The 20,308-nt window shown below is 41.9% G+C and overlaps 3 protein-coding genes across 4 annotated transcripts; 2 read left to right on the top strand and 1 right to left on the bottom strand.

Moving 5' to 3' along the window:
- Positions 1 to 1,720: 1,720 nt before the first annotated feature.
- On the top strand, positions 1,721 to 8,303 carry mcm6 (minichromosome maintenance complex component 6). The gene is made up of 18 exons (XM_028592726.1): positions 1,721 to 1,988; positions 2,168 to 2,314; positions 2,554 to 2,664; positions 2,900 to 2,987; positions 3,139 to 3,300; positions 3,408 to 3,573; positions 3,757 to 3,905; positions 4,063 to 4,213; positions 4,321 to 4,462; positions 4,598 to 4,739; positions 4,823 to 4,930; positions 5,302 to 5,457; positions 5,693 to 5,821; positions 5,927 to 6,091; positions 6,763 to 6,889; positions 7,042 to 7,248; positions 7,479 to 7,618; positions 7,744 to 8,303. The coding sequence occupies exons 1-18, from the start codon at positions 1,891 to 1,893 to the stop codon at positions 7,849 to 7,851; spliced, it is 2,496 nt and encodes an 831-aa protein (XP_028448527.1). The 5' UTR covers positions 1,721 to 1,890; the 3' UTR covers positions 7,852 to 8,303.
- A 73-nt stretch (positions 8,304 to 8,376) lies between these two features.
- si:ch73-71c20.5 (DUF4748 domain-containing protein) lies at positions 8,377 to 11,107 on the top strand. Its single transcript, XM_028592725.1, has 3 exons — positions 8,377 to 8,474; positions 8,765 to 9,017; positions 10,501 to 11,107. The coding sequence occupies exons 1-3, from the start codon at positions 8,432 to 8,434 to the stop codon at positions 10,670 to 10,672; spliced, it is 468 nt and encodes a 155-aa protein (XP_028448526.1). The 5' UTR covers positions 8,377 to 8,431; the 3' UTR covers positions 10,673 to 11,107.
- Positions 11,031 to 20,253, bottom strand: LOC114564978 (protein lifeguard 3). Of its 2 annotated transcripts, XM_028592724.1 has the most exons (13): positions 19,968 to 20,253; positions 17,316 to 17,543; positions 17,106 to 17,243; positions 14,933 to 15,000; positions 14,727 to 14,791; positions 14,586 to 14,639; positions 14,425 to 14,475; positions 14,296 to 14,335; positions 13,738 to 13,775; positions 13,546 to 13,633; positions 13,356 to 13,451; positions 13,210 to 13,263; positions 12,922 to 13,071 (listed from the first exon to the last, which is right to left on the bottom strand). In XM_028592724.1, exons 2-13 carry the CDS (start codon positions 17,536 to 17,538, stop codon positions 12,922 to 12,924), a joined length of 1,065 nt encoding a protein of 354 aa, XP_028448525.1. In that variant the 5' UTR covers positions 17,539 to 17,543; positions 19,968 to 20,253. The 2 variants fall into 2 exon arrangements, with proteins under 2 accessions (XP_028448524.1, XP_028448525.1); XM_028592723.1 differs by having other exon boundaries at positions 11,031 to 13,071; positions 17,106 to 17,543.
- Positions 20,254 to 20,308: the final 55 nt, after the last annotated feature.

Raw genomic sequence — 20,308 nt, 5'->3', positions numbered from 1 at the left:
AAAACACACTTAAGAGAATCCAGTTATTTAACTATTGCAATTGCAACAGGAAACACACTTTTTAAGTTGCACAATCTCTACCTCCAACATTTTCAAAAGACAATGAACACAATTCTGCAAAAAAAAGTGATGATGATTGAGAGTTTATATTCTACACTAATACAACACACTAACATGACCAGTTGTCAAAGTACAGCATGGGTAAGCAGCAAAAAGATCTAAGAACCAAAGAAATGTTTTCTATTTTATGTTTCAGCTGTATTTTAGTTTGCCATGTGTGGCTGTAAAGAATATTTACCTGTACAGGTTACTAACATTTACTCAATCGAAGGTTTGCTTTTTGATAACAGATTTCACACTAGAGTCATCTTTATTCCTTGTGTTGCGAGGACTTTGTGGACTTTGTGGACTTTAATAAATATCACATTTGGTTAATTGATTTTGTCGGATTGTAGACTATGTTGCAACCTGACCCCAATCCACCTGGGGGCATAACATTACTCACTTTTCATGCAATTCACTTCATATAGTATAGCAGTACATAAGTCAAGTCTCAACTCTTGTTTAAGATATTGTTCATATGCAAAAAATATGCTTAATCCCATATGGAATGGTAATGCTTGAAAGTTCTGTTTACTCGATTTGAGGTACAGTGGAGCACCAGCTGTAATCCTCTAGATAGAAAGGTTATCTAGGACTTAAATTGAAACTTATAAACTTGGGAAGTTTTTCATGTACATTTGAGGCAGTGATGTCTATAATAAAATGCTTGATGACATTTTTTGTCTTTTGGGTTTGTTGAGGGTGATATTTGACAGCAAAAAGGCAGCAATCCCCAGAATCTTTTTCTGCTGTGTCAGGATACACCATGCACAATTTTAGGGTTCTATGACCATTTATGGAGCTGCAGTACCTTAATATTCACAACATCATTCTGCCAAAAGCTTTTCCCAAAAAGGGTGTTTTTTGGCCCCTGAGACCAAACGGGGCCAAGTTGGGGGTGGTCGTTATCAACTTGTGATGGCCCAAGGTATAAGATAGGATAGGAAATAGGAAATAATAGTGAAAAAAAGGTAGCAAAAAACATCCTGAGGAGAGGACCTGGCTCCCGGCCTATATGGTTGTGTTTACTGCCCTACAGTGGTCACAGCGGGGAACTGTAGCACTACATTCAATTTAGGCACATATTAACAACACAGATGCTACTTTATTTTACATTAGGTAGGCTAATAATCACACTTACGATTTGTAGGCTACATGTGGATAATAATGATTACGGATATTAACCCTGTGCAATATTATTCTCTCCACCATCTATTATTCTTGTACTAAAAACAGATTTATTATTAGAGATGTATTGTTAGGATTAGAGAAAGCTATGTGACTGGTGATAACGTGAGTATCCATGGACAATGATAATGTATTTTGCATTTCTAGCAGCATTTTGCAAAACTGGAAACGAAAGATATTTCGAGGCTGGGACCATGTCCGTATTTCATCCACCTTAAGTATAGTATAATGAGCAACTGTTTGACACGCGCACATACAAAAGGAGAAAAATCTACTTTTATTTTTATTTTTTTAACTTGTCTGTCTTCACCATTTTTTTCCCCTGAACTTGCTTGAATGGCTTGAAGCCGGAAGCGTGCCGCGGGAAAGAGCAGTAACATCACTGCTGATTGGCTACAACCCAGAGAGCATTTGTATAGCATTACCGATTGGACGAAAGCTGCGCGCCAAAGATCACGTGTCCCTCTTTTCGCGCGAAACTGTTGCTCTGTTGTCAGGACTATTACAGCGTGCTGTGTCTGTCCGGAGAAGAGCGGTACGGCTCTGTGAATTTCCCCCCAAGTTTTTGAGTCTGTTATTCCAGCTTGACGGTGTTTCAGCATGGATGTTGCCACAGCAACTGCGGAGAATGCCGGAGAGATGGTGAAAGACGAGTTGGCTGAAAAATGCCAAAAGCTATTCCAGGCTTTCTTAGAGGAGTAAGTCAGCCAGCAACAGGCTTCATTGTATTGTTGTCGGTCGAAACGGGCTGTGCACGAGTTAATCGAAGACTCGTTAGCAGTAACTATGAGGATTCACTGCTGTGTTGATCGGCTGTTGTTCATGTATAATATTTACCTGTTTCCCCTCCACCCCCGCTGCCTGAACCCGTGTGTAGGTTCCAGACCGGGGATGGGGAGGTGAAGTATGTCCGGGAGGCCGAGGAGCTGATCAGGCCTGAGAGGAACACGCTGCTGGTCAGCTTCACAGACCTGGAGGGCTTCAACCAGGAGCTGGCTACCACCATCCAGGAGGAGTACTACAGGTGAGCTTACCCGCATCAACCCCACTGCGTTAGCACTTTTGTGGCCTTGCAGCCTCAGTTTGATCTCTAATGACAATGCTGGAGTTACACTTTCACTGTAACTTTGGACTCCCCAGTAAAGCTGGTGTTGTAAATCTGTACTGGTATGCCATGTGTATTGGCAAATTAACAACCAGCTGATGGCATTGGCAGCCATGGAGAGGCAGCTGTGGATTAACATGAAAGGATTGTGTTTTCAGAGTTTACCCCTTCCTTTGTCGGGCAGTGCGCAACTTTGCTCGGGATCATGGGAATGTTCCTCTCAACAAAGAGTTCTACGTAGCCCTCGAGGATCTTCCCACTAGACACAAGTAAGAGACATGACAAACCTACACCAGTTGCTGGTTTTGGTGTGAATCACTTTGTTGGTATATGATATATGGCATACTATACTGTGGCTTCCCATACTGTAGTTGTCTCAGTAGAAATTATGAAGTTGGTGTAATTTTATCTTTCGAATTACATTTAATCTAAGACTTGATTTAAATTTGTTAAATGAGTAAAAGCTAGAGCAATATATCAACCCTTTTCTTGTGTGTAATCTAGGATCCGTGAGCTGTCGTCCATGCGCATCGGCACCCTGGTGAGGATCAGTGGTCAGGTGGTGAGGACACACCCAGTACACCCTGAACTGGTAAGAGTCAACACATGCACTACAATAATTAGTGGTGTGCGGTAGCAATCCAGAGGTGCTCCGTGCCTAAAAACCAAATGAAAGCTGTGGTGCGTAAATGGTAATGTTGAGCGTGTCTGTTATAGCATTGTCTTTTATGATGACTTTGCAGGTGAGTGGCACCTTCCTGTGCATGGACTGCCAGGCACTGATCAAAGATGTCCCTCAGCAGTTCAAATACTCCCCACCAACCATCTGCAGAAACCCCGTCTGCAACAACCGCTCCCGCTTCCACCTCGACACGCACAAATCCAAGTTTGTCGACTTCCAGAAGGTAACTAATGAGAGGGAGGATGTATGTGTGCGTATGCATACGTAGGGAAATGGGTTTACTGATGACCGCTTGAGCTTTCTGATGGAGTCTTAACGCTGTGTGTTCAGGTGCGTATCCAGGAGACGCAGGCGGAGCTTCCTCGCGGATCAATCCCTCGCTCCCTGGAGGTCGTCCTGAGGGCCGAGGCTGTGGAGACGGCTCAGGCTGGAGACCGCTGTGACTTTACCGGGACCCTCATTGTCGTGCCGGATGTCTCTCAGCTCACCACTCCAGGTGTGATTTTTTTTTTTTTTTTTTTTTTTTTTTTTTTTTTGGACCACACGCTTTGAGCCTTGAATTCACTTATGTTGTCACGTATTGTGACTGTGTGGAAGCAATAACCTATTTGAACGGATTAACATTAGTTTTATTTATTTGACACCTCATGACTGTCTGTATGGGTGTCCCCGTCTCCAGGTGTGCGAGCAGAGACCAGCACCCGCGTAGGTGGAGGACCCCAGGGCTTTGAGGCTGAGGGTTTGAAAGGACTGAAAGCTCTGGGCGTCAGAGAGCTTTCATACCGACTGGCCTTCCTGGCCTGCAATGTGGCCCCGACCAACCCACGAGTAAGAGACGCACACAATATAATGATGAATGCATTTTCCATAGCAAACGCACCTACAGCATTGTCGTCACCCAAACCAAAGGATCAAATAAAGCTCCAAACATTCAGTTACAGTTAGTCAGGATCAGTGTGTGTGTGTGTGCTTTCCCTTGTTGTAGTTTGGTGGTAAGGAGCTGCGGGATGAGGAGCAGACTGCAGAAAGCATAAAGAGCCAGATGACCGAGAAGGAGTGGGAGAAAGTGTTTGAGATGAGCCAGGACAAGAACTTGTACCACCACCTGTGCACCAGCCTCTTCCCCACCATCCACGGTCAGTGCTCGAAACCGCTGTCGGAACATTTTTCTCTATCCAGGAAAACTTTGTTGAAGGTTATCAAAGCTGCAGATTTTCAGCTAAATGGTGACCCTGATTTGCAGGCAATGACGAGGTGAAGCGCGGCGTTCTGCTGATGCTGTTTGGAGGCGTTCCAAAGACGACCATGGAGCGAACCTCGCTGAGAGGAGATATCAATGTGTGCATTGTAGGAGACCCCAGTACTGCCAAGAGCCAGTTCCTCAAGTATGTAACCCAATATAGACAAATTACCACTAACTACTTGTATATATGTACATTGTAATCCATCAAATAGAGAAAAGTATTGACTCTGCGCACAGATCTGTCAGTCTGAATGGTAATTTTTAAATGTGCGTGCAGGCACGTGGAGGAGTTCAGTCCCAGAGCAGTGTACACTAGCGGCAAGGCCAGCAGCGCTGCCGGTCTGACGGCAGCGGTGGTCCGAGACGAGGAGTCCCACGAGTTTGTCATCGAGGCTGGAGCTCTGATGCTGGCGGACAACGTGAGTGTTAGAAGTCATGAAGCGGGCAGTGAAGGACCTTATTTAGTGTATTGAGTGGTATTAATGGCGGTGTTTTCCTCCAGGGTGTGTGCTGCATTGATGAGTTTGACAAGATGGACATCAAGGACCAGGTGGCCATCCATGAAGCCATGGAACAGCAGACCATCAGCATCACCAAGGCTGGAGTCAAGGTAATGCAGCCAAATTAAACCGATCGTGGAAATGATGCACATTCTGAAATTCAAGACTCACCGCAGTGTTTCCTTACGGATTATGTTTTGGTCTGCTGAAACTATTTCAGAAATTCGTCCAACTGAGTTTTCGTTACTGATTCGGGTGTGGTAAAGGTTAAAAAAAATAAAGATTAAAATTTTTTAATTTTGCACCTCATTTTAGTCAAGAGAAACCTTAACGCCCATTTCTATAACATGGCCGTACACGTGCAATACAACTAAAGGCTTTACAACTTTCAAGATGCACTGTTCTATAAGCCAAAACTAAAAGGAAGCTTTTCAGTCATCTCTTCAGTAGAATAACCAGACTTTGCCTCCGTCTCCTCCAGGCCACCCTGAATGCTCGCACCTCCATCCTGGCTGCCGCCAACCCTGTCGGTGGGCGCTACGACCGCAGCAAGAGTCTGAAGCAGAACGTCAACCTGTCCGCCCCCATCATGAGCCGCTTCGACCTCTTCTTCATCCTGGTGGACGAGTGTAACGAGGTACACCGTGTAGTCTGTGCATTTGTTCTTGCACCGATTCTTGCTTTTGTTTTTGAACTTTAGACGTGTTAAATGTGTGTACATTATGTTTACCTCTCATTTTCTGTTATTTAAAATCCTTTTTATTTCTTGCGACCTCATATCGGATGCTATAACAATCCAATTTCCCTACGGGGATTATTAACGTTTTATTTGACCTGGTCTAATGCTGCATGTTCATCTGTGTGTATCCCAGGTGACGGACTACGCCATCGCCAGGCGCATCGTGGACCTGCATACCCGCATGGAGCAATCTGTGGACAGACTGTACTCTCTGGATGAAATCCGCAGATACCTGCTCTTTGCAAGGCAGTTCAAACCTAAGGTGTGCATCTGCCTGCTGCACCGATAGTGTGTTTTTCATAAGGCTAACGATTTGCACGCTTGCGATTCACATTTAACCGCTATTTAACGCGTATTCCTCGTGTAGATCTCCAGCGAATCTGAAGAGTTCATCGTTGAGCAGTACAAGCGTCTCCGCCAACGCGACGGCTCCGGAGGTGTGTCCAAGTCTGCCTGGAGAATAACGGTGCGACAGCTGGAGAGCATGATCCGCCTTTCAGAGGGCATGGCGCGCATGCACTGCTGTGACAAGGTGGGTACCAACGAGGATTTCCTATTCAGCAAGCACAGAGGGTGCACAGAGACTATGGCACAGATGGTTACACAACAGTAGTTTGACACTAACAACCCCAATGCATTTAAAAAAAAAAAGGTCCAATATTATGCTCAAATTCTGGATCCTACTTGTATTTTTGGTTTCTACTAGAACATGTTTACATGCTTTGTTATAAACATTATTTCCCTCATACTGTCTGAATACACCTGTATTCATCCTCTGTCTGAAACGCTCCGTTTAGCGCCTCTCTCTTTAAGCCCCCCTTTTGATAAAGCCCACTCTGCTCTGATTGGTCAGCGTTTCCGGGGGCTTCCACATCTGTACCCATCTGTGTCTCTGCACCGTCATTGCAACAGGGGAATGATGTAACTGCACTGTCCTATACATAGTATAGTTGTGACATCACAACCGTACGGAAGTCCTGATGGGCACCGTTTGTGAATACTGGCTGTGTGTGTTTCTTTATGAATTGAGCGTTTGATACTTTGACAGTATTTTTATATAGCACCTTGACCTGCTTAAATCACACTTTTTACAATATGGGCAAAGTATTATTTTTAAGTGATGGTGACCTAATGTATAGTATTGTAACTACTCACAAGAATATTACATCTTACAGAATGTTGGTCTTTTCTTTTTGTCTTCAGGTGCAGCCCAAACATGTGAAGGAAGCCTTCCGTCTTCTGAACAAATCCATCATCAGAGTGGAGACGCCCGACATCAACCTGGAGCAGGACGACGAGCTGGAGGAAGAGGAGCAGCAGCAGGAGGATGGTACAGACACCCAAAAAAAACACACTCTTGGAGACAAATGTACACATTAACATATAAATGCAGAGCCATGACGTACCTATAGTAGACCTGCAGTTTGTATCAGGACTGAAAAGAGAACCAGGTTTTATCTAATGCAAACTTTATCTTTACAGGAAACGCCGTCCCTAACGGAGTGAATGGTGTAAACGGCCACGTAGACGGTGTTAACGGGCACGCCAGTGGAACTAACGGACATGTCAACGGTGTGAACGGCCACGCTGAGTCTGGAACCCAGTCCAAACCATCTCTCCGCCTGTCCTTCACGGAGTACAAACGCATCTCCAACCTGCTGGTGCTGCATTTGCGCCGGGCCGAGGAAGGTAGGAGATCTCTATCTATACATACATCTATACATCTATCTATAAATCTATACATCTATCTATACATCTATCTATACATCTATCTATACATCCATCTATCTATCTATCCATCTATCTATCCATCTATCTATCCATCTATCTATACATAAATTATTTTTAGTAACTTCCATAGTTATTTTGTCTTTTCTTTATTATACAGTTTAACCTTTTAACTTCTGTCTGTGTTGCAGCTGAGGAAGAGGAAGAACTGAAGAAAAGTGCGGTGGTGAACTGGTATCTGAAGGAGATTGAGTCAGAGATTGACTCCGAGGAGGAGCTCGTCAATAAGAAGGGTCTGATAGAGAAGGTCCTTCACAGGCTCGTGCACTTTGTAAGTCCACCATCTGCAAAAAAAAAAAAAAAAAAAAAAAAAAAAATACAGCCACTGTTTTCAAACCAAAAGACAAGTCTATGAAAGTTTGGACATAAATTGACCAGGTGTGTCTGCTTTTCCAGGATCACATCCTCATCGAGCTGTCTCAGGGGGGGCTGAAGGGCTCCGAATCTGCCACCACAGAAGAAGAAGTTCTGGTTGTCAACCCCAACTACATCCTGGAAGATTAAACTTCTCCCTTCATGCCTCTGTTTAGTTTTTCTCCACTCCCCTTACAGCTTCCATGATTGTTGATATTAAACCTCAACAATGAAGTTGATGTTCAAGGTGTTTTTGAATGCTCATATGTAACGCATACATAAAAGTAGCATTGGCGATGTTATTTTACATGTTTTGTACTGTACAGAAGATTCTGGGGCTCTCAAACAAAAAGCTTGTCTTAGTCAAGCAGACTTTTGTAAATATGCTGCTCTTTGTCCTCCAGTTGTTTGCTGGCTTCGGTCTGTTTGGCTCTGTCAGGGGAACTACCCTGATTTGTGTAATTGCTGATTATCCATAACTGTATATTCAAGACATATGCTGAGGCTTACTCTTCCTCAATGGTTTCAAGTTCTATTGTGTGTCTTTTGTAAAATGATGAGTTAGTAAATGGAAATGTTTAATAAATAAAATGTTGACATACACAAAACCTCTTGTTGCTGTTAATGATTTCCTGCAGTAGTTCACAGAAGCGCTACATCGATGTTGTCCACTAGGTGGCAGCAGTCGGAGATGGTGAAAATGTCACCGCGCATGCCCGACTAAACAAACATGGCGGCACGTTACGTGACAGCAGTCGGGACGGCACTGAAAGGTAAAATACAAATGTGATAACATTGCACGTTCTGTAAAAGTCGCCCTCAAGACATAAACAATAGTTAACATTAAAGCTACGTTTTTGGCAGGGGCTGTGGCGGAGGCATTTGTGTAACATGAAATAACGTCATTTTATCGTTAACGTTACTTTCTAATATTTTGGCCAACACGCATTTTCTTTTTACATGACGTATAAACCGACTCAACGCTCACATTAACCCCGTCGCCGAGGGGACACAAGTCATATGGTCATATCATTAAAGAACAAAGGTCTTTTTTTCCTGTTAGGTGTGCACCTTGTTTCCGGCCAAACCCCGACAGTGTGTCGGTGTTTGCGGCTGCATGCTGCTCAGTGTCGGCCGCTACATGTCTCCCCTGGTGCCTCCCTGTGCAGCTCACGGACCGGTCCCCAGAGGAGCAGCCAGCCCCACAGCACAGCCGGCAGCCACACACAAGATGAGAGGGCCGAGGAGGACGAGGGTCCTGAATACATCCCCAAGAAAAAGGGGAAGAACCCCATGATGGGGATTGGCTATGCCTGGTGAGTCTCTTCATTCATGCACACCCTTAGTGACTAACAAAAATAACTAGAAAGGATTTGTAGATGAGCAAAAAATAACTAAACCACACTTGTTGGAATTTACCTTGATTTAAATGTAGCAGACGTATCCGCAGTAACACTGGTATTTACTGCTGTATGTAGTAGTGCTGATGTAGCACATGTATACAGAAGAAGTATCATTATTATATCAGTAGCATTACTAGTAGGAGAAAAAAACGTTTGTTTGTTATTGCACAAACAAAAGTGTACATCCAATATGGATTTCTAAGACACCAAACAGTTAAAGTGGTAAGACATAATTTCTTACATAAAGCATTACAATCCAAACCAAGAACTCTCCTGTCACCAGCTCAACAGATTTCCACAAAAAAGATCCCAGACATTGTACTACAAAATGTAGCCCCTAAGTCATCGTTTAATGAGCAATAAAATATTATGAAATGGATTTAGTCATTCTCACCTAAATCTGAACGTAACTGTGCACATAGAGACCTTTGGTTTTGAGTTACATTCTGCTACACATAAGGCGTTATACTACAGTTTGTTTTTTATGAGACAATATGTTTGTAATTTATCGACAGACCATTTTTCAAACATGACCCATGAAGTTGATTGAAACAGCTTCAACAAAAACCTTAACGATCCTTTGCAGGGCTGTTGTATTTAGACTGCATTAGTTCGAACTAGGTGTACCTAATAAGCTGGCAACTAAATTGTGTTACAACTAACATTGTGTATTCCTAGAGAGCTAACCGTGCGTTCATGGACATCGGAAAAACATTTTTCCCCAGTGAAAACGTCACCATTATTGTCACGTCATGTGGGAAACTGGGGCTAGATTTTGCTAAGTTTCCCAGTTGGTGACGCGTTGTTGACAACTGACGTTTGATGGAGGCGACATTTGTTTACTGAAAATATTTCAATGACAATAAAGTGTTTATTGTGGACAAACACCTCTGCCAAGAAACATACACAGACATAACATATTTCAAATTTTTTATATATATATATATATATATATAAAAAACACATTATCAAATCTTTTGTTATTGTGGCCTCTATGTTTTCACACACCTGATGCTCTAGGCTACGGAAAACAGTTGGTGGCAGTCATGCAACAAGTTGGTATGCCAAACGCCAATATAACAGAAGAACACCCATCCCGACCATGTGAACGCTGGCAGTTGGAAAAACAACGTAACCAGGGCGCCGGTCCCTGTTATTCCCAGGTGGCATGAATGCCCCAAAAGACTGGATGATTTAATTAAGAAGAAACACAAACACAGGAGATTGAAATCTCCTTAAACTAGCTTTCCAACCATGAATCAAACATTTTGCTTTCCCACCCAATTGGCTACCTCTGTATACGTGGAGTTTATCTAGATTTAGCATCAATAATGGATAGGTATGTGTTGCCCACTGAGTATGATAATCAATATAATTACCAATCCCCCTCCTCCAGGATGATAGGCCTACCCACTGGAATCATCGGCTTCCTCCTGGCCAAGAGAGAAGTGGACAAGAACCGACTGAAACAGCTGAAAGTTCGCCAGAGGATGAAAAGGTCAAACGAGGGAGAATATGAAGGCAGTCGCTACCGCCATAATGCAGAGGATGTCAAACTGGAACAATGATGTACATATATGGCTGCAATGATTTCTACCATATCCTGAATGTCACTCCACTGCACTACAGCCCAAAGACTGATTACAGAAGAGAACTCTGAAAACCCTCTGAGACTATTTCTTCTAGAGGCAGATGCAGGAACGTGCTTTTGACCGAGCCTTTAATCAGGACAGCCTTTTTGTTGTTGCTTATTAGATTGATCTTACTTATGAACAAAGATGCGTGCTTAGGTTGACCACTTCATTTAATCTAAGGAATTACGCCATTTATTAGCCTAAATGCAGATGTTCTATAAATATGAAAATAAAAGTATATTTATAAATGTGTGAATACAAAAAACAAAGTATCACCCATGGTACAACTACATATGAAATACAAATGTTTATTTAATATGAAAAGGCAAACTGACCATCTGTGCTGTACATATTAAAATGTCTGCCTTAGTTGTTTGAGTCAAGAGTTGTATGTAACTTGGGTCTATACTGAATATAAACATGTGCAGAGGACCAGCTGGTTGGGGTTGATCATTTAGGAGCTTTTAGACACGCATTGGTTTGAACTCACTGACTTTAAGGAATGTTCCAATAATTTAACACCATGGCCCCGATTGTGTTATCCTGTATGGACAAACCCACCCTGCTGGCACTCAGTATCTGACCCAGATTGGACAAGAATACATCAACAGACATATGTATCAATACTATAAACACTGGTGGAATATAACCCTGTACTTCTTAAAGTTATAAAAAAAACAAAATAATCTAAACTCAGAAACCTCACCCTGTGAAGGCACTGTAGGGATGTAGAATGCATAGTTACGATATATAGTTACAATATAGCTACACATGGATTAAACCTTTAGGAAAGGCTTGTTAATATGAAGCCATATTCAGAGGCTATCATTAGGTGTACTGAGCTGTTTTTGCTTTTTATCTATCACTAAAGTATCAATACTGAAGATACCAAGTGTAGTTTTGAGCATCCATACTAGTGTCACTAGGATTAATGCAAAGGTTACATCAGGTAACATCACGTTTTTTGCACATAAACACTTCTCTTCACATCTCAATTACTAGTTACCATTAAAGCCAGCTTTGCCTTCCGACATGCAAATCATTAAAGTTCCAATATTTTGAGAAATATGCTCATTCACTTGATACATTTGCTGAGAGTTAAAAGAGGTGATCGATATCACGCTCATGTCTGTATCCTAAATATGAAGCGAGCTGGCAACAGGCTAGCTTAGTTTAGCATAAAGACTAAAAAAAATAAATAAACGGGAAACAGTTAGCCTGGTCTATCCAAAGGTAACAAACCTACCAGCACGTGTAAAGCTCGCTAAATAACCCTTTGTACCTTGTTTGTTTAGTCTGTACAAAAACCTTAGTATAAAAATGAGTTACTAGTAGAAAAGGTCCAGGATACACTTTGTTTTTTTAGGGATTAAACAAACGAGGTATTATAAGATAAGTGGTTAGCTTTAGAAGTGCTGGTAGGCAAATTGTTTTTAACCTGACAATCCTTTTATCAAACTCAGAAAAGAAGTATTTCCCAAAATGTGGAACTATAAACAGCGTATAATAATATATAATGTAAAAAGAAATGCCTTATGTTTGAAAAACTAATTATTGGTAAATAAAAATGTATTTAGAAGTAGCCTATTAATGATTCATACACTTAAATAAATAAAGATAAAGCATATCAGTATCGGTATTAAAACGATCCTGGCCCTGATGTTACTTGATATCGGAAACCAAATTTGGTGGTATTGCCAACCCCTCCTACTTTGCTTCAAAGCCAACCAGAGAGGTGGGCCTCTTGTTGGCAAATTGGGAGGTTAAACATAAAATAAACATGGTTGCACATTTTCTCAACATATATACAGATTGGCCACAGTTTGTACATGCAGAGAAGAAAGGTTGAGACGCTGTCTGCCTCAACTTAAATCCAATGTCTAAAAGGTATTTGCTGTATTTATACTGTAGTATTAACATTTTTAAACCACTGATAAGTTGCTTAATACAGAAGCACACAAATATTAATTTCAGGGAAAAGAAATCTTTTTGTGCATAGGATTAACCTATGACCAAATCTCAAAAAAGACATTTTCACTGGAGTGAATCATGATTTTAAAAATGTATCCTGATTCTGGCTGAAACCACAGCAAAAAGTAAAAAAATAAAAAGGCACAGAATGGTTTTGGAGGTATTAATCTGCACTCTGTTGACCCAAGTTGCTTGCGTACCCTTGGGTGCACTTATTTGGTCGAGGCACCGATAATTTGCAGCAGGAAAAGGAAAATCTGAATGATGTCAACGTAGATGGAGAGCGCGGCAAACACGTACTCCTCTGGGCTGATGTTGTACTTCCTGTTCCCTATCAGCAGCTGCGTGTGGTACGCTAGGAACTACAAGACAAACAAGAAACATTCAATATTACACTGGAACACGATCTGAAAGAGTCATACATGGACTACCACCAGGGAAACTGTAAAACAAATTACAGTAACAAACCACCATCAACAGTGAAATTGCGTAACACTCACCATAGTGAACACTATGGCTCCCATCGCTGCATAAAGCATATGAAGCCACAGAATCTGCAACAAAAAAAACAGGCATTACAATGATGGAAACTTGTGTGTTACCAGGAAGCAGTGTTTTGTTCTAATCAGCCTAACAGAAAACTCACATATTTGAATGACAGGACAATAGTTGCAATGATGCCAGTCAGCAACATCACAATTCCCAGGACACAGAAGAGGCCCTGGCACTTGGTGAAGTCCACCTAGAAGTAGAAGAGAGAAACCAACAGGTTGATACACGTGGCCGCACAAATACACAGTGGCCATTTGAAGCCAATAAGCACGCGCACACACTACCTTTGTCTGGAAGCAGAAGACGGTGACGGCGATGCAGACGACGGCAGTGATCCCCAGAGCGAGAAACACTGCTTTTGTATCGTAGTAACTAAAAACATAAAAGCAACACAGACAACAGAGTCAATTCTGGGGGAAACCAACCACTGGATGTTTATATACTACTACAGCATGGACTGTGCACCTTTGTTTTACCTGGAAATGGAGCCAGTCATGTAGGACAAAGCCAGGGTCTGTAAAAAAAATAAATAAAAAAAAAAAAGTTTATTTTTCCATCAAAACAAAAACATGATGGGAAAAAAAAATCCTGTAACTGACCTAAACATCAATATTAAGCTATAAAAAGCAATACGCAGAAAAAAAGTGATGGTCCCCTTAAATAAATGATAATACATAATTTATTATCGCAACATTATATATTTATATATTTATTTATTATCAGGCCACGAAATAATACATGGAGCCATTTTGTGCACAGAGCTGATAAAACCCAGAAACAACATATCGAAAGGCATTATGCAAACACAGCCAGTCAGAGTCAGGTGTGGTGCTGACTCACTGTTCTGTATGTTCTACTATCAAAGTCAAACATCTAGCATTGGAACGATACTAGCATAGCATGATGGAAATCTTCACTTAGAAAGCTACAGTGTTTTAGTCTAAGAATAGACTTGATCCAAGTCCAGGAAACTGCCAGTAATGATGCGTCTCTCGTTCCCGATTCCCAAGTCAACCACAAGTCATCTTACTTACAAAGAGGAACAGCAGAATGACGTTCCATGGGAACTTTCTCCTACAAAGAGAGTGCGATTAGAAGATTAAATGCAGTTTGATGAATATTCTTTGTGCAAATATTCTTTGAAAAACTGAGCAGTCACTCACCGGGGGCCCTTACAGCAGACCAGCACAAGGTGGGTGACAATATACACAGCACTAAAACAACAAAATGCAGAGATGAATGTATTGAACTTCACAAACTTTGATTTTGATTCCTATAAAACGTAACTTTAAATGTGCTGAGATAAATACAGTGTAGGACTTACTATGATGCCCAGTAGATAGCTTGGTTTTTCTGTACGAAGTATCTGACAGGTTGGCTGTGAGAAACCACAGGCAGAGTTAACAGTGTGACACGCGCAGCCACAAATACAAACAGGCACACAAAACACACTCTGTATACTCACACAAATGTGAATACGGCCACAATGGCTGTGGTGACAAGGAGCTGAGACGCCAAAATCAAATACACCTGAAAAAACACATGCATACAGAAAGGGACATTACACCCCGTCGTTCCTCTCTTTGCTCTGTGACTTAAATGTAATGATAATACACGACAGACACAAACTAGGGCTAATTCATTATGGTTTGTGTGAAATGTGTGTTTTACCTTTCGGATAAAGGCATGACGAATGCTCAGACTGTCCCAACTGCTGTCGCTTGCTGCAAACTCCTCACCTGTGTTGTCAGCAGAAACAGAAATATGAGCACTGACCACAAAGAACTACAGAAAACGTGTCATCCCCTCACCAATCAAGAGTGAGAGAGGAGGCATAATAACATCAAAAGTTTAAAGTGATGGTTTGACATTTTGGTAAATACGCTTATTTGCTTTCTTGCCGTCGAGAGCCAGATGAGAAGATTGATACCGCTCATGTCTGTACTCTAAATATGAAGCTACAGCGGGGCGATGGTTAGTTTAGTTCAGCATTAAGACTGGCAGCAGGGGGAAATAAATCTGCCTACCAGCACCACCACACCTCACGGTTGTTTTATTGTGAGGATGTGTTACATCTAGTTTGTTTAATCTGTACAAAAATGGAACAGTTTCCAGTCTTTATGCTGAGCCAGCCATCTCCTGTCAGCAGTTTCACATTTACTGTACAGATGCGAGTAGTATCGATTCTCTCATCTAAGGGCCCTCTCACAACTACCTCATTTGGTCTGATCTTTCGAAATTTTCAGTTTGATCCAAACAAAACACAGGTGTGAAACCTCCCCTGGACCACGGTCCGGGCCAAACAACCGACGAAAAGAGGGTATCTCGGGTCCGGATCAAATTGAACCATGGTGCGGTTCGGTTCTAGTGTGAAAACATTTTCTTGGATGGTTCAGCCTTTCGGACCAATTACAAGAAGTTCTGGCAGCCTATGGTCAGAACCGGTAAAAAGGGAAAACAATGCAACAGAACTAAATAAGCCGCGGGTAGCACATGGAGAGAGGAGGAGTGTTTAATTGACGCTTGGTTAGACAAAGATTCAGCTGGGGGGAAAAAAATCCCCAAAACTTTGACAATTTTCAATTATTTTCCGAGGATGAGAGAGAGAGGATACAAGAGGACAGGAGAGCCTGTCTACAAACCAATCAACTGCAAGTATAGGGAGATCAGGTACGTAGGTGACGACGACAGGATGTAGGTATGACATGTACAGTTCTTTAGTGCGCAGCTCGCATAATTGAAATGTGAAACCAAAACTAACTGGATCACATGCATACAATGTAACAGACGCGTGAACCTTGGTTCAGACTTTCAGGTGTGAAAAGACGCCAAAAAGGTGTATACGCATATTTTCCCATGTTTTACTCTTAATTTTGATTGTAATTAGTGCTGTCAAACAATTAAAATATTTAATCACATTAATGTCATAGTTAATCGCACATTTTTATCTATTCTAAAATGTCCCTTGATTTCTTTTCGTCCCATTATTTTTTGTCATTTTAATGCTCTTATCAACATGGAAAAGTGGATTGGCTTGCTTTGTGCTTTTGTCACCTGGCGGTGAGGGGGGGAGAATTGGCATCAGCTGTGTGCTTGGCCATCAAGTGGTATTTCAGACTGGACGTGCGATGATAGCTCAGTTCACAACAACAAAAAACACACACAGATCACTTTGGTCTTGTCAATGGAACCATCTGGCAACTTTTTAAAAGTAAATTGTCCATTCAGAATCTTATTGGCATCCATTTCGGCATCTCGCGCTCGCCATCCACTCAAAACATAACGTTAGCCTGCTACGCTTTGGCCCGCTCGCAAGCCCAAACAAGTGTGTGCGGCGTGCCTCTTGTTTTGTTTCTGGTCTAGTTAGATCCGGTGTGGTGTTGTAGTTTTTCTAACGTTACTAGTTGTTGCAACAGCATGTGAAAAAAAAACTAGAAAGTTTGCTAGGCCAAAAAGAATGTTAATTTCGCAATAAAAAACTTGACGCCATTAAAATGGGTTTGCATTAAAGCCGCTAATAATGTGTTTAACTGACAGCACTGATTGTAATTATTAGTGCTATGAGAAGTAAACTTTTTTTTTTTTTTTTTTTTTTACCTTTAATTATAGCATCAGTATTTGGCCAGGGCCATTTTCTAAGATCTGCTGGTTGAACGTAGCTTTTGTTTTTTCAACCGATTCATCAAGCCAGTGTATTTTCTTTTTGTCAGGACAAAGTACCAAAATGCATCATCCTTTAAATGGTTTGTCATAAGTGGCACAGTGCTTACTTCACATATTAAACATTTGTTTAAATAAAAAATTAGAAGACACACGCTGACATGCTCAGCAGTCCCTGTCTTACCCGAACTCAGGATATCTGATGGCATGGTAGGTGGCATGACAGGTGGCATGGGAGGGCGACTGGGGTAGCCAGCTCCTGGAGGGCCACCAGGGTGAGGCTGTCCTGGGTAAGGGCCGGGAGGATAGCCCCCTGGCTGACCCTGAGGATAGCCCCCAGGCTGGCCCTGAGGATAGCCCCCAGGCTGACCCTGAGGATAGCCCCCAGGCTGACCCTGAGGATAGCCCCCAGGCTGGCCCTGAGGATAGCCCCCAGGCTGGCCTGGATACATAGGAGCGTTTGGACCAGCGGGGTAGGGAGCAGAGGGCTGGCCTGGCTGGGGACCACCAAAGCCAGGGAAGCCATACGCAGGGGGTGGTGGGTAATTTCCACCCTGAGGTGCATACAGCAGGTCCCGGGAGTCATCGTACCCTGGAGGGTAGTCTGACCTGGACATTTTACCTAAGGAGGGAAGTTGGAGAAAATACAGTTCACGTCGGTTTCACATTTTGATGTACACAAGCTGAGAGAGTGAACAGGAGTAGTATCATATAAGCCATCACAAGCATGTACACATACACATACATAAATGGGTAATCCTGACTTCAGTTACACAAAAGCACAGACTGGCATTAGGCCAGTGTACTGAGCAGCTGTGGTGTGTGTGTGAATTTGTGTGCGCACATATTTATCAAACACTCAGATTTGGCTGGGTAAAAATAATAATCATACTTGAGTTTGACTTAAAAGGATACATTTGGGGTTGTATCAGGTTAAAGTGAACATATGGTTCTACTAAGCAATGTGGTCCCAAAAAACCACCACAGGCTCAGGAAACAACCACATACGTCTCTGAGGGAAAGGTCTTATAATAGACCACACACCCACTCATACATATAACGTTGTCACATATGGCCAAACTATTCCATGTTCCTACGTAGCCTATTAAAAGAGCTGTGGTACGTTTACAGGATATTGTTAGTGCTTTATCAACAAAATTAAGCCACTTTTACAAAGTGAATCTCAGTTTTCAAACACATTTCTCCCAAAAATGGTTTCACCCATTTTGCAGATGATTTCTGACTCGTTACAATATAAAAACACTAAGCTACCATATTGAAAAGACCGTGTAAGTAGGTTCCTTTGCGATCACGCATTTATTCACTGGGGCTTTTTAGGGGAATACGCACAGTAAAGGAATTCAAGAGCTGGCTCCACCTCATGCTGCCATTACATCACATCCAGAGCACCAAGAACCAAGCAGCAGAACAGAAAACACTAAATGGAAAAAATGCTTCAGAGTATCTGCAGTTAAGGAGGCACCACAGAACTGGTCACTTCTTTGGTCATTGAGACACAAGTTAGCACATGAGAGGGCTAAAGGTGTTTGAATGGGAGGGTGTTAACTCTTCTCTAGAGAAGTTAACATGAAGCCTGTCATTTGGACGGACATCATAATCTTGTAATACCCAAGACAATAACAGAGTGAACCGGTTTGACAAAGATTTTCATTTTTGCTTTTTGTTGAGACTGTCTAAGGTTTTGACTTAACTGTTAGTTTAGTTTATGTTGAACATGTTAAAAAGTATATATATATATATATATATATATATATATATATATATATGGCTGTTGTTGAGTAGATAACCCATAAAGTGTATTTTAGCTTATATTGGTGAGGATCTACTACTAAAATAACTTCCTGCATTTGGCCTTTGTCATCATGACTTTTCATTTTTCACACGTTCCAAATCAACTGTGGACTTGAAACTGACCATCAAATTAAAACCAATGTCAAAACATCCATTTTTTTTTATTAACCTAATAACTTGTGTTTCTTTGTTTCAGGACCATTTTTGTGAAGTGTTTCTTTCGGTTATTCTGTCAAGCCATAGTAAAGTTAGGGGCTGCAAGTTTTCTTCAGGGACTATACAAACATTAGGGTGGGAAGGGATTGTAGACCAAATGCTCATTTGATTAGATTGATTGGCCAATTAATCAATAATGAAATCATCGTTACAATCGTTGTTTTTTCAAGTGAAACATAAGGTTCACCCCCTTCTCCCCCCAACCACACTTCCATAGCGTCCATTACTGGAGTTCAGCTACGTCAGCAGTGTTTGTGTCTATGGGCAGTATGGTGACCGACAACTGAATGAATGAATCAAGAGGAATATGCCCATCAATGCACAACAAGTTATCACACCAGATGGAAACAGGTGGAATTAATTAGTTAATATAAATCAGTATTCGTTATGGCTACATTCCCTTTCAGGTCTGTCTGGGGCCCTGGTCCTATGCATGCTGGCTCACTGGGACTGAATGAAGCCATCTTTAATGTTGGTGGTTACACCTGGGATTTTCCTAGTGTGACAGTTAAAATGTCTGCCCTAAATAAAAAATAAAAAACTATTCCTGGGTTGAAATGCACTGTAGCTAGATCTGGTGTTGCAGCTGAGAGCAATGCAGTAAACAAACAACCCAGTGTGTAAACGTAACCACACGTTTGCAGACAGAAAATATGCACCATCAGTTCCCCCATTTCAGATTCGGACCAAAGACAGCTCTGTAGCTATCAGATTAACTATGGCTACATTAAACTTTAACTTTGGAACTTGACTGAACACTGATATGTATGAGCTGTTTCAAACACAAGGCTGACTACACCCACTCCACCTTGTTTACTGAGAAATCAACCCCGGCTCACAAAAATGTTCAGGTGTGTGGCGTTAGCCTGCGGGGACACACAGAGCTACACTGCCATGAATTAGCTAACACACAATACAAGGTTACACCACTATAGCAACAGGTTCAATTCAAAGTAAAATATATTTCCATTAGCCCGCTAGGAAAACATGATAACATCTTAAAATGAGCTCCTCTTACCAACTATGAGATGTCAACGAAAGAAACAGTCTGGTCGTAACCTAATATTTCTTAGCAGTAAAATGGAAAAGTTGGAAGTCTTTCCGGTGTCGGAAAGTGCTCTCGTTTCCAAAAAACTCCAAAATACTGAAGAGTTTCGGTTAAGGTTGTAGTTAATATGAAGTTGTTCGGCGGCCTGCCCGTCTGTTCTCTCTGGTCTGGTCTGTATGTTCAGCAGCAGCGAAGAACATTTCCCGGAACAGTAAAGAGCAGGGTGGAGTCCAGAGGAATCTGTCACACACACACACACACACACACACACACACACACACACACACACACACACACACACACACACACAC

Source organism: Perca flavescens, chromosome 12 (genome assembly GCF_004354835.1).
Source record: "Perca flavescens isolate YP-PL-M2 chromosome 12, PFLA_1.0, whole genome shotgun sequence".
Taxonomy (NCBI): domain Eukaryota; kingdom Metazoa; phylum Chordata; class Actinopteri; order Perciformes; family Percidae; genus Perca; species Perca flavescens.
This window is presented reverse-complemented; position numbering and strand designations above follow the sequence as displayed.